At 40.2% G+C, this 13114-nt stretch overlaps 1 protein-coding gene and 1 pseudogene across 1 annotated transcript; one reads left to right on the top strand and one right to left on the bottom strand.

The window, feature by feature from the left end:
• Positions 1 to 1501: 1501 nt before the first annotated feature.
• On the top strand, positions 1502 to 2984 carry LOC103998481 (subtilisin-like serine-protease S; annotated as a pseudogene).
• Positions 2985 to 9224: 6240 nt separating this feature from the next.
• Positions 9225 to 10311, bottom strand: LOC135622399 (protein VACUOLELESS GAMETOPHYTES-like). The gene is made up of 2 exons (XM_065124219.1): positions 9983 to 10311; positions 9225 to 9858 (listed from the first exon to the last, which is right to left on the bottom strand). The coding sequence occupies exons 1-2, from the start codon at positions 10293 to 10295 to the stop codon at positions 9377 to 9379; spliced, it is 795 nt and encodes a 264-aa protein (XP_064980291.1). The 5' UTR covers positions 10296 to 10311; the 3' UTR covers positions 9225 to 9376.
• Positions 10312 to 13114: the final 2803 nt, after the last annotated feature.

The raw sequence follows: 13114 nt of genomic DNA, 5'->3' as shown, positions 1-13114 counted from the left end.
GAAGTTGCTGCAGATATGTGTTGTCTTGTAAGAGCAGAATTGTCATCGAAGAAACAACAGTTTCTCAACAAAATTTCTAGCAAAAACCAAAAGATTAGAGGAGAGAATTTGATAGTAAAATCTCAGTTTATATAATGCAAAGATGACTAATTTAATCAAGAAAATTTCGGTAATATAACAGTAAAGAAATTGATGCAAGTTACGATAGAAGAATTCTCGTTGAAAAATTTTAGCGGCTTGCGACGAAAATTTGCAACAATACAAGAATATTTTTAGAGATGAATTCCTCAATAGATCAATCTTAGATGGAAGCCAAGATGATCTATAAAGTGTATAAGAAATTTTGTTCAAAAAGGATTACAAATAGATCGGTTAAGGTAACAATATGCAATTGAAATTTTCTGTAGCAATCCTTCATTCGCAAAGATGATAACTTTTACGACGAAAGGAATTCGCAGGAATATAGGGATAATTTTTTTGAATTTTTGAATAAGGATAACTAAATTGCAGTAGTAGTAAGGTAGGAAACCAAAACCTATTGTAATTCATGGGGAGATCAAAGGATAATCCACGGTGGTGGAGATGACGACGAAATTTGGCAACAATATTTTAAGCAATTGTGGGAATTGCTTTGGGCGGTTATGGAGGGCTAATGGATAGCTATGGAAGGGCAGCGAGATGCCAAGAATGCTGCTCTGATACCAAGTGTTAGAACCCTTGCAGATTCTAAGCTTGGGGTTGATCTCTTTAGGGGATCGGCCTCTTTGGAACTCTATAGGGGTTTCTTCCTCCAAATTGCTATTCAATGGCTGTAGAAAAGATTCATCTATTGCTTGTTAAAAGAGGATGAATACATAACTATTTATAGGGTCTCTAAACCCTAACTCTTAAAAGGACTCCTAATTCCTATTCCTTTACAACTCCTAATGCTTCTCTAAGAATAACTCCTAATATGACTCCTACTCAAGACTCCTATTCCTTTATAACTGTTAATGCTTCTCTAAGAAATAATCTTCTAACTTTAGTTAATCTCTTCGTGTTTTTAATAAGGATCGATTAGATAGATTAATATGAATGCTCCTTTCAATTATGATTTTCTTGGCTAGAGTCCTAACTTAAAGCCTGATAACTACCATGTTTACTGGCCGGATATTGCAGCTACTACAGGTCAAATTTCAAATCACACCGTCTGCATGCTCATATCTTAAACAAAGGAATGTTTGGAGGACATGACATGACAACATCTTATTATTCCTTGTCACATGTCCTCGATGTCATAAAGAAAGTATAGTTTGGAGGACATGATATCATCCTCTTTTCTTTTTTGCCCTCTTTCTGTTCTTCCTCAGCATCGCATCCTTGGTGTACTACCCTGTGTTTCTTCTCGGAGAAGAACCCTTAACGGCCACCTCCGGTAATGAACCTCATGAGCGGTTGATACTTCCGCAAGCAATCGTCCTGGAAGACCATCCCACCACCACCACCCCCCCCTTCCCTACATAAACGTACCACCTATCTCCCTCTCTGAGACACTCGCATATTGCTCACAAATGGCTCCGAGTGGTGTGGTTTTCTATCTTCTCCTCTCTATCACACTTGCATGGATAAGACTGTGCTATCCTTCTCAGGTATGCTTTTCCTTTTGCTTGTTTGTTTCAGGTGATTTTTCCTTTGATTTTCTAATGGTCTCGAGTGCTTCTTTCTCTCAATTGTGTGTTCCTTCAGGTCCATGTTTATATGGGCAGCAAGGGGAGTCAGAGTTCCGACGACGTTTTGAAGCAGAATCACCAAATTCTCACTGCAGTTCACGGAGGAAGGTCAGTTTCTGTTTCAATTCTGGATTTTAGTTGGTTTCGAGGGAAGTTTGTCCATTTTGTATAAGAAATATATATGATTTTAAGAAATTTGGTCCATCAACACAACGGAGGAAGCGTAAGCATCACATGTTTATAGTTATATCAATGGATTCAGAGGGTTTGTTGCAAAACTTAGTAAAGAACAGGCTTCACAAATGGCTGGTGATTTTTCTCGTTGATGATGCCCAGTGGATGCACATTCTTCTCAAACTTACTCCTTTGGTTAATCTGGAATTGGTTTCTTGGTGATACAGAGATGCCTGGCGTGGTATCGGTGTTCCCGAACCTGAAGAGAAGCTTGCATACAACTCACTCGTGGGATTTCATTGGCCTCGGAACCAACGAGGAGATGGAGATTCCAGGATTTTCTACCAAGAACCAAGAGAATGTCATCATCGGATTCATTGATACAGATGTGTTGGCCTTGTTGATGTTGCAGATACTGCAAGTTGAGTCCGGGATATGGCCACACTCTTGATTCATGCTTCTCTTACTGTTCTCAATTGATTGAGTTCTTCACAAGGATATGACCACAGTCTCCTAGTTTCAGTGACGTCGGGATGCCGGAAGTTCCTTCAAGATGGAAAGGACAATGCCAAGTTGGAGAATCCTTTACAGTCTTCCTGCAACAAGTACCTTCGATGCTTATCTTGATCTGGGATTTAGTAACCTTGTTTCAATTGATATTGATGTTCTTCGATGCTTACAGGAAAGTAATTGGAGCAAGATACTATCTAAGTGGATATGAAGCAGAAGAAAGAAGCCACGGTGACTACATGAATGCAGATAAGGCTGCCGATTTCAAGTCTCCAAGGGACAGTTCAGGCCACGGTAGCCGCACGGCCTCCATTGCTGCTGGCCGGTATGTGAGTGACATGAACTATAATGGTCTGGGGGCCGGAGGAGCTCGTGGAGGCGCTCCAATGTCGAGGATTTCAGTCTATAAGACATGTTGGGACTCGGGCTGCTATGATGCCGCTTACTAGCAGCCTTCGATGACGCAATTATCTGTGTCTTTAGGCCCCAATTATCCTGAAGCAGATTACTTCAACGATGCGATCTCGATAGGCTCATTCCACGCTACCAGCCACTCAGCAGATTACTTCAATTGATGGTAAATGGATAAGATGTAATTGCCTAGTACATTTTGATAATAAGTTCTTGATAGCTATTTATACATACTCAGCAGGGAAGTTATACATATTCAGCATGAAGGATTTTTCTCAACTGCTTAGAGATTTTCTCAACTGCTTCCATCAAGGATGTCAATCTTGGACCAATAAGAAAAAAGTTTACTGGCGAGAGGTTTTGTGAGTGAGTCTGCTAGTTGATCAGCTGTATGTACGTGAGAAACACGGAGTTGATCTCTGACAACTTGATCTTGCACGAAGTGGAAGTTGATGGCTATGTGTTTCATGCGGAAATGGAACACTGGATTAGCACATAAGTAGGTAGCTTCAATATTATCACAATATATTGTAGGAATAACTGTGGAGTTCACGTTGAGTTCCTTGAGTAGATTTGTGACCCAATTAAGTTCAGCAGCGACGATGGCGATGGCACGGTATTCAGCTTCAGTTGTAGATCGTGCAACCGTCTTTTGTTTTTTAGAACTCCAACTGATTGGAGTAGCTCCAAGGAAGACAATGTATCCTGACGTAGATGTTCTATCATCAAAGTTCCCTGCCCAATCAGCATCAGCAAAGACATGGAGATGGAGTGAAGTATTTTTGCGAAGAAAAATGTCATGATTAAGAGTCCCTTTAAGATACCGCAAAATTCGTTTGACCGCAGACCAATGCGTAGTAGATGGTTGATGCATGAATTGCGATAATTTATTGACGGCAAATGAAATATCTAGACGGGTGAGAGTCAAGTACCGTAAGGAGTCAAGGACTTGTCGATATTGAGTCGAATCTGTAGTAGGACTTCCATCACATAATTTAAGTGATGCACTAGTAGAGAGAGGAGTTGTAACCTCTTTCGCATCCTGCATGTTTGTCTTTGATAATAAATCTTGAATATACTTTCTTTGTGATAGGAAGAGACCTGAAGATGTAAATGTTACTTCCACTCCCAAAAAGTAGCTTAAAGTTCCTAGATCTTTGAGGGAGAATCGATCAGCCAAGTGCTTTAGAAATGCCTGAGTCTTCAAAGGATCATTTCCTGGGACAATAATATCATCCACACATACTAAAAGATATATTATGCTTTCATTGTGCTGGCAAATGAATAATGAGGTATCAGACTTGGAATTGATGAAGCCAATTGAGGTAAAAAACGAGCCAAGCTCGTTATACCAAGCCCTTTAAGCTTGACGAAGTCCATAAATAGCTTTTTGAAGTTTGCAAACATGTCTCAAATACTGAGGATGAACGAAACCAGGAAGTTGCTGCATAAAAACATCTTCAGTAAGTGTCTCCTGTAAAAAGGCATTATTAACATCCAATTGTTGTATGTGCCAGCCCTTTGAGATAAGATGAATTATTGTGGGTTTAACAATGGGACTAAATATCTCTGTGAAGTCGACACCAGGTCGTTAATGAAACCCTTTGGCGACTAAACGTGCTTTATATCTAGTAACGGATCCATCTGGGTTCCACTTAATTCGAAAGACCCATTTACACCCGATGATATTTTGTGTGTGATGAAAGGGTACTAAGGTCCATGTAGAGTTATGGAGGAGAGCATCATATTCGTCACACATGGCTTTACGCCAGTGAGAAGATTTTTGAGCTTGAGTGATTGTAGTGGGTTCACTGGCCTTAGTGGAGGAACTTGTTATAGCATGTAAGTCAAGGACTTGACGTGGTTTGAAAATACCACTTTTGGAGCATATTATCATTGGATGTCTAGGGGGGATAGAAGTGGTAGATTGTGTTGGTGATATAGTCGAGGGCGAGTCATTGTCATGGACCGGGCCAACCGTCGGCACGACAATGTCACTAGATCTAGGAGAAGGTAAAGCCAGTGGTAATGTTGTCGAGGGTATTACTTCATTAATAGGGGAAACTTGTGAGGAAGGGAGTGGAGAAATAGATGGAGTAAGAAGCTGTTGAACCGAAGTAATAGTAGTATGCGGATCTTGAGGGTAAGGACTGGATGGTGTCATTGGAGGTTCGTGTGATGAGATCGGAGGGATATTCCAGTGATGCATGTTTATCGGAGTAGCTTGTATGGTAGGATTAGTTTGAAAAGGAAAGACAGACTCCTCAAAAATAACATGATGTGATATAAAGACTTTTTTAGTTTGGGATTCATAGCATCGAAAAGCATTATGTTCAAGAGAGTAGCCTATAAAAGTGCAAGGCTTAGATCGTGGTGTTAGCTTATATGACGCATAGGGACGGAGCCATGGATAACATAAACAGCCAAAAACTTTGAGTTTATGAAGGCTTGGAAGCTTGTGGAATAATTTTTCAAATGGTGACTGGTATTGTAAGACTAGAGTAAGCATACGATTAATGAGATAAACTGCAGTTTGAAAAGCTACTGACCAAAAAGGTGGTGGCATGGATGCTTGATGTAGAAGGGAGAGACCAGTTTCTACGAAATGTTGATGTTTGCATTCGACAGAGCCAACCAATTGGGGAGTATATTGGGGTGACTTGAGGTGTTGTATACCACAAGTAGAGAGACAGGATGTGAGGGCTTGATGTTCGCCTCCGCTATCAGAGTAAACTGTTTTAATGGAAGATTGAAAAAAATTCTCAACCAACTTTCGAAAGTTGGTAAATACTATGGAAATATCAGACTTATGGTGGAGAGGATATAACCATGTGTACTTAGTAAAATAGTCTACAAAAATGACATAAAAGCAAAACTTGTTTAATTGGGGCAGGGCCCCACACGTCGGTATAAATGATTTCAAATGGTTTAGAGCAAGAAATAGAGGTTGTCCCAAAAGGCAGTTTATGACTTTTATTGCAAAGACAAGCATCGCAATGATTGAAAGTGCTACTGATTTTCAAGGTAGGAAGAGAATAACGAGAAAGTAATTTTTGTTGGATAAAAGGGGAGGGATGACCAAGACGACGATGCCATACATCAATCGGAGCTGCGATTGAAGAGTGAGCAGTAGGAAGGGTAATTTGCGAAGCGGATGACCACTCATAAATGTTGTCTTTGTTCTGACCCAGGACTAAGGATGCCCCCGTGCTCAAATCCTTGACAAGAAAAAAGTTAGGAAAGAATTCAATTGAGGTATTATTTTGTTTACAGAATTGAGAAACGGAAATGAGGTTTCTTTTAATGTAGGTGCACACAGAATATCATCGAGTGTAAAAGTTGTGGTAAGTGAACTAAGCGTTGAGGAACCAGAATGAGTAATAGGAATTTTTTTACCGTCACCGATGATGATATCTTCATTTCCGTCATAGTTATTGTGGATGGACAAGTTTTGAAGATCAGAGATGATGTGATGAGAGACGCCCGAGTCCACAATCCAATTAGGTTGGATAGGAGTTGGAGTAGCCATGAAATTCGCCTGAGGCCACTGTGATGGAGCAGGGAGTTTGGGGAGAGACCGATAGACTTTCGCGGAGTGTCCGACTTTATCACATAGTTGGCAAACGACTCGTTGGTGGCTTGTGAAGTCAGGACACGACGGTTGAGGATTATGAAAGTTACCACCTTGATATGGATAAGGAGGGTTTGGTCTGGGCCCCATAAGGCTAGGAGGCAGCTTAGCCAAATCGTTGTTGACGTGCTTATTGTACTGGTTGCTCTTCGTCTTGGATTTTTGATTGACCTGAGCTGTAATAGGTGGTCCGAGCAACCTATCATCACGCTTCAAGTACGTCTCATAGTCAATTAACTTATCATAAAGTTCTTCAAATGATATTGGTGAGTTGAGTGCCCGAAGTGTTGCTATCAGTTCTTTGTACTCGCCTCCTAGGCCATTGAGGGTATGAATTAGGATTTCTTCATCACTGAGAGAATGACCTATCAAAGCTAAATCATCGATGATAACTTTGATATTTTGTAGATAATCAGCAATAGTACTTCCCTCTTGTTTCATTTTCATCAGATTGAAGAGAAGTCCAAGCATGCGAGTACGCGAGCGATTTGCCAAAATTGTTTGTAACTTGCACCATGCTTCTGCAGCAGTTGTACATGAGGATATCAGCGGGGCAATGGATCCAGCAACGGAAGCTTAAATAGCTTAGAGGATGAGGCGATCTTGACATAACCATAGTTTGTGGGCTGGATTTGGCACTAGACTGGGTTCACCTGGGATGTTAATCATTTTAGGTGGACATTGGAGAGAGCCATCAATGTAACCTAGGAGATCATAGCCAAATAGAAGATTAGAAAGTTGTGCCCGCCAAGATGCGTAGTTGCCGCCTTTGGATAATTTGAAGGGAATGAGTGCTGCAGCATTGATGGTGATAAGACTTTGAGAAGTGCTCAGAGTCCCTGCAGAAACAGGGACAGGAATATCGGAAGAGGAAAATGAAGACATCGTAGATATTTTGTGGCGATTTAAGTGATCTTTACAAAAGATAGTAAAGATATAGAAGGGAGGGAGGAGGAGAAAAGCATATCGATGCGCTGTAGAGGAGACTACAACGATGAACTGCAGAGGAGGCTGCAGCGATGCACTGTAGAGGAGGCTACAGCGATGCACTGTAGAGGAGGCTGCAGTGATGGGCGAGGAAGCTACAAAGGAGGCTGCAGCGATGGGCGGGGAAGCTATAGTGATGAGCAAGAAATCTGCAGTGATTAGGTGAAAAGAGAGGGAAAAAAAAATCTACAACAGTTACAGTTGCAGAGAAATTACTGTGGCAGAGTGAAGCGACTGCATATGGAAATTGTAAAAACTGCAATCGTTCCTGTTGCCTCAGGAAGGCAGTGATGACTATGGCGGTAAGGATGGCGGCAGCAGCACTTCTCGCTCAAGTGAGATGTGGGAATGAGGAGGAGAGGTCACTGGCCGGGAAGCAGTTGCGAGGACGGCGGCCACCACAGTAGTGTAGGCGAGGTTCTTGTGAGGGTAGGAGGTGGCCGAGCAGTCTTCGACTCCGGAACAGGAAGCAGTGACACCAGAGGAGAGGTAAGCAACAGCACTGCCCTTTCCAACTGAACAGAAAAAGATGAACAGTAGAAGGCTTCGGCAGAGCTGAGCTGCCTACATCCGCAAGGAAGAAGGCTCTGATACCATATTAAAAATTAAACGAAGAAGATAGAAAGATAAAAATTGTAGAAGAAATTATGAAATGTATAAGATGTAATTGCCTAGTACATTTTGATAGTAAACTCTTGATAGCTATTTATACACACTCAGCAGGAAGGTTATACACATTCAGCATGGAAGATTTTTCTCAACTGCTTAGAGATTTCAACTGTCTGGAAATCTTATCTACTTATCACATTCTTCCTAGGAGACGGAAGTTCCTAAGATCTGTTTTGTCACAAACAGGGTGAAAGCTTGAGTTCTTTTAAGATGAACAAATCAGCCAGGATCATCTCGGCCTCTGAAGTCAATGGAGGTTATTTCACTCCTTATCAGTCAAGGTGATGAATGGAGGAGTGTCCTGAAATCGATTGATCAATCAGAATAAGCTGCATGTTTACTGATTAAGTCTCTCTCTCTCTCTCTCTCTCGCTCTCTCTCGCTCTCTCTCATGTAGCTTCTGCCTGGATAGCTCCTTGAACACAACAAAGGCCAGAGGGAAAATTCTGATCTGTCGCCATTCTGGTAGTGCAGCGGAGCCCAGGTTAGAGAAAAGCCTGGTGGTCCAGAAAGCTGGGGGCCTCGGGATGGTCATGATAGATGAAGCGGAGAATGATGTGGCCATACCATTTGCTATTCCTACAGCCACTGTTAGAAAAGAAATCGGCAATAAGATCTTCTCATACGTTAACCACACCAGGTTGGGTGCAGCTTCCACCAAAAAGGGTTTTGGATTTCATAGCTGAATCTTATATGCCATCACAATCTGTTAATGCTCGCTTAAAAGGAAACCAAGCACGCTTATTTTGCCGGTGGAAACTGTGTTGGGATCGAGGCCGGCCCCTCGAGTAGCAGCATTCTCCTCCAAAGGTCCCAATTCACTGACAGCAGAGGTTTTGAAGGTTGGTAGCTGTGTGTTTCGACTCAAAAATGTTATAGAACCTGAGAAACAAATATATATATATATATATATATATATATATATATATATATATATATATATATATATATATATATATATATATATTGTGTGTGTGTGCGTCTCTTATCTGTTGTAGACATTATAGTCCATTTCGTTTACTTTCTATTCTTGAAAAGAACTATAAAAACCACGATCAATTAGGTATACTTCTCTTCCGTATACAAGTGTACTCGCACTTGCCACCCTTGGGAGTGTCGTAAATCATAAGTGATGAAGAAAACATACTAAGAAGTTTGATACGAGCTACTTCATCAGTACATTAAGTAGTGTAATTATACAAGTGGGTTCTGATTCTAACAACTTAGCAGCTATAACAAGTGGATGACATACCTCTACTGTCGAGGATATATATATATATATATACTAGTTGTGCTTAATACTTCTGCAGCTACCACGTCCAATGTTGTCCATGAGGAACTCCCCAATTCCTTCTCCTATCCCCTCGATCAATCCACCAATAATCCCAACCAACGCCTGAGTCGTGAGCTTCGCCGCGGTGCCAAGCATGTTGTTAGGTTTGTCCGGCGACCGTAAACCATGAACATAAAGGCCGTTAACCATGTCTTTTGCACAGGCAGCATGGAGACAGTAGCCGCACGCTGCTGCACATCGGTAAACCTGCCCAGATCTCTTCCTCTGGCACACATTGCAGACTGCGCTGGCATCTCCGGTCGCAACTGCTGCAGACGGTGAAAGAACTAAGGGATGTTGATGTGTCGGAAAGTTCATCACCTCACGCATCGCCGCGCAGCAAGGGTGCATCCCGAAGCTGCATGTGGTGCAACGAAAACCAAATCCTTTGGCTGCTTTGCCACAGACGTCGCATTTCCAACGTAGAAAACCGCCTTCATGATGAACCGTCGTGAATGAAATGAGCATGTACACATACATACAGATATATAATTAGGTTCTGCATGAAGTTTTACGACGTTTACGTGAATCTGAACAGTGTGGTGCATGGAGGTCTACCTGGTTTGGTGAAGAATACGAGCTGATGCTTGTGATGAAAGGGATGGTTGTGTAGAGCAGGAGGAGCGAGTGCACAGAAGTCATGCAGATCGAATCCACATGTTTGGCATCTGAACCTCCTACCGGCACCATATTCCTTGCAGCCCATACATGTGAAGAGGTAGGGTAAGCTGATTTGAAGTAATGGGTGTTGCGGGTGGCTAAAATGGAGGAGTTGGTCTCCCTGTAGGTTCGGGTTTGGGGTGGCTGGAAGATCCATGGCAGTCGACGTCGTCCCAAGTTTTCTTGGTGTCTTGGCAGTAAGATTGCTCATGCTTCCTCCTGCTCCTCCTCCTCCTTCGAGAATGCACTGCTTTTCGTGGAAGGCGGCAGAGCATCGATGAATATATGCTGGGGAAAAGCAACAAAGTATCCTGCACTGTGATCTGAGAAGCACATGCCATTGAGGATTCCCCCAAGATATGAACTGATGGGCTTGCTAACTTGCTCACAGCTGTAACGTACATCTGCCACCATGGGCAGCTAAGCATATTGGTGGCAGCAGAAATCAAACTCAAGCTGTCCCACATGAAGCTTCTTTAGGGCAAGACGACCGAGCTGTAGACCACGTAAATCTTCTCTTTGATGGGAACTTCACATTGTTAAGAGCATTACAACGTAAAAGATCAGACACTGGCATTGTCTTCCTCTAGAAGCCAAGCTGAAGCTTTTGCAAGTCAATTCATGTAACATTTTTCACAACGAAAGGAACTCGTGGAATCGAATATGTCCTTGTCATCCTTACATCATCAGGATGTATACAATCTCCTACCAAAAAACAAAATACGATACGGTATTGTCATCCTTACTTGACTGCTCTGTATTAAGATGGTTAGCATATGTTTGAAGGAAACTATAGCAGCAAGAGCCATGATTAGAGGCATAGTTTCATGATAAATCCAGTACTGTTTGCCCAAAAAAGAGTGTGACCTCTCTCTACTTTGTATCCAGCTCCATCTGCTTCCTATCATTGTGAACAGATAGCGATAGATCTTTCAAAAGGGGTTCTTATTCGATTCAGAAGGACCTACCAACTAATGAAAACGACGACCTATTGCCTAACTTTGTCGTGTGCTTAAAAGATGGTGTGATATTGATGTAAAGCAGCTTCAATTTGCTACTTTGGGACGCAGACCGGAATGCCATACAGCTTCTCCCTCACGCTACCAAACTTCTATTCATTCCCTCTTCGTGGTGCAAAGATTGGTTCGTCACGATTCATCAAACTTAAATGAAGGTAAAGGCTTTCCAGTTTACATGGCTGGGAACTATAGAAGCGAAGAGAGAACATCAACATATTAAGGATCCACATGGTGTATAATTATCAACAGATGTTTATGACGCTTACGTGAATCAAAAACACGACCCCTGCGATCTATTTCACTGTAGGAAACGGGCTTTGTGTTAGAGTGTTAAACTTGTTCACATCCACAAACTTCACATCTATAAAAAAAATTCTTGCATGATACTAAACAAATTAAAATTAAAATTTAGTACTCAAATGACGAGAGAAATCCAATATGGATTTTATCTCATTGAATATAATACATTATATTGAGAGTCTTGGATTATATAAAGTCATGTACTGTACCCCTTTGTGTGCGTGTGTGCTGAAGTTGTAACAAGTTTTTAGTAAATACATTTGAGAGAAAAACATCTTCCTTGTCCAAATTTATCTCATTCTACTCTTCCTTCTTCCTCCTTTATTGGTATTAAAGCCAGATTAACCAATGGCTTCCTCGAATGCATTCCCAATACAAATCCCTAGATTGATGAAGAAGAACTATGATTTATAGTGCATACAAATGAAGGCATTTCTAGATGCTCTAGATATATGGGAGTTTATAGAAGATAATTTCATTGAATCAAGTACAAAGAAAGACGCACAAATATATAAAGAAACAACAAAATAATTCAAAAATCAAAGAATGAGGAAGAAAAAAAACTTGTTCATTATACACTAATCTCTTGACAAAGCAACATTTGAGATTATCTCCTAATGATATCAAAGGGGGTATGAGACACTTTTAAAAAAACATTTGAAAAAGGTGAAAAAAATATGTAAATTTCGGAAACTACAGCAAGACTACCTTCGATTACTTTTCCAAGTCATTTCTATTATTCACCAAATGAGAAGGAATGATAAAAATAAATAAATGACCAAAGATAATGAAGAAAATTTTAAGATTTTTGGATCTAAAGTTTGATTTTGTTATCATAGCAATTGAAGAATCGAAAGGTCTAGAACAAATTTCTTTGGAACAATTCATGAATTCAAGCACATGAACAAAGGCTTACAATAAAAGAAAAAAATAAGCCATTCGAGCAAACTCTACAACTAAACTTGCACTAAAAAAGAAAGGAGAACCGAAGTGTCAAAGAGATAGAGACCATGGGCAACATGGGCAACGAGGAAGTGGAAGAGGTCAACCTACTTAAGAAGCACAAAACAAGCATAATAGAGACAATACAAATGAAAGAAGTTGAAGCCATGGACGAGATAGAAAATGAGGTGTATGACAAATTTTGAATTCAATGTTTTGTTTGCAAAAAGTTTGGCCATTATGCTGCAAAATGCTATTATAATTCCAACAATATAAATTAGAATGCAAATTTTATAAATATAAATGAAAAAATGAAACTCTTATTCTAATAATGGTTAATGATATAGTATCTAGACACAAGGGCTTCTAGTCACGAGTTGCTATAAAAAAATCTTTGCTGAAATTAATATGACTTATTCTTGAACTAAGGATCAAGAATTGCTTTTGATGATTTGTCATAAAGATCAAGAAAAAGAAAAAAAAGAAAATCTTGAACTAAGTAATGGGAAGCAAATATGCATTTTAAATGTTTACTATGATCCTGATATAAAAGATAATATTTTAAGCATGTATTGAAATGAAATATTTATCTCTTTTTATTTGTGATAAAAATAAGACTTTAATCTAGCATATGAAAATGAATAAAAACATAATGATAATGTGTTTATTATTAATTGTATTATAACAATGATTTTAAGATATGCTATACATGATATGATGTATCCTTACCTGAATAAAACTATAAAGGCTTATACTTACTAAATAATTA

The sequence above is a fragment of the Musa acuminata genome, chromosome BXJ2-9 (assembly GCF_036884655.1).
Source record: "Musa acuminata AAA Group cultivar baxijiao chromosome BXJ2-9, Cavendish_Baxijiao_AAA, whole genome shotgun sequence".
Taxonomy (NCBI): Eukaryota; Viridiplantae; Streptophyta; class Magnoliopsida; order Zingiberales; family Musaceae; genus Musa; species Musa acuminata.
This window is presented reverse-complemented; position numbering and strand designations above follow the sequence as displayed.

What these genes read in the sequence shown, in the direction of transcription:
- LOC135622399 (XM_065124219.1), bottom strand. Translation starts at nt 10,295, where the DNA reads ATGAGCAATCTTACTGCCAAGACACCAAGAAAACTTGGGACGACGTCG. An exon ending in CGTATTCTTCACCAAACCAG is followed by an intron (nt 9,859 to 9,982) that starts GTAGACCTCCAT and finishes TTCATCATGAAG; the next exon opens with GCGGTTTTCTACGTTGGAAA.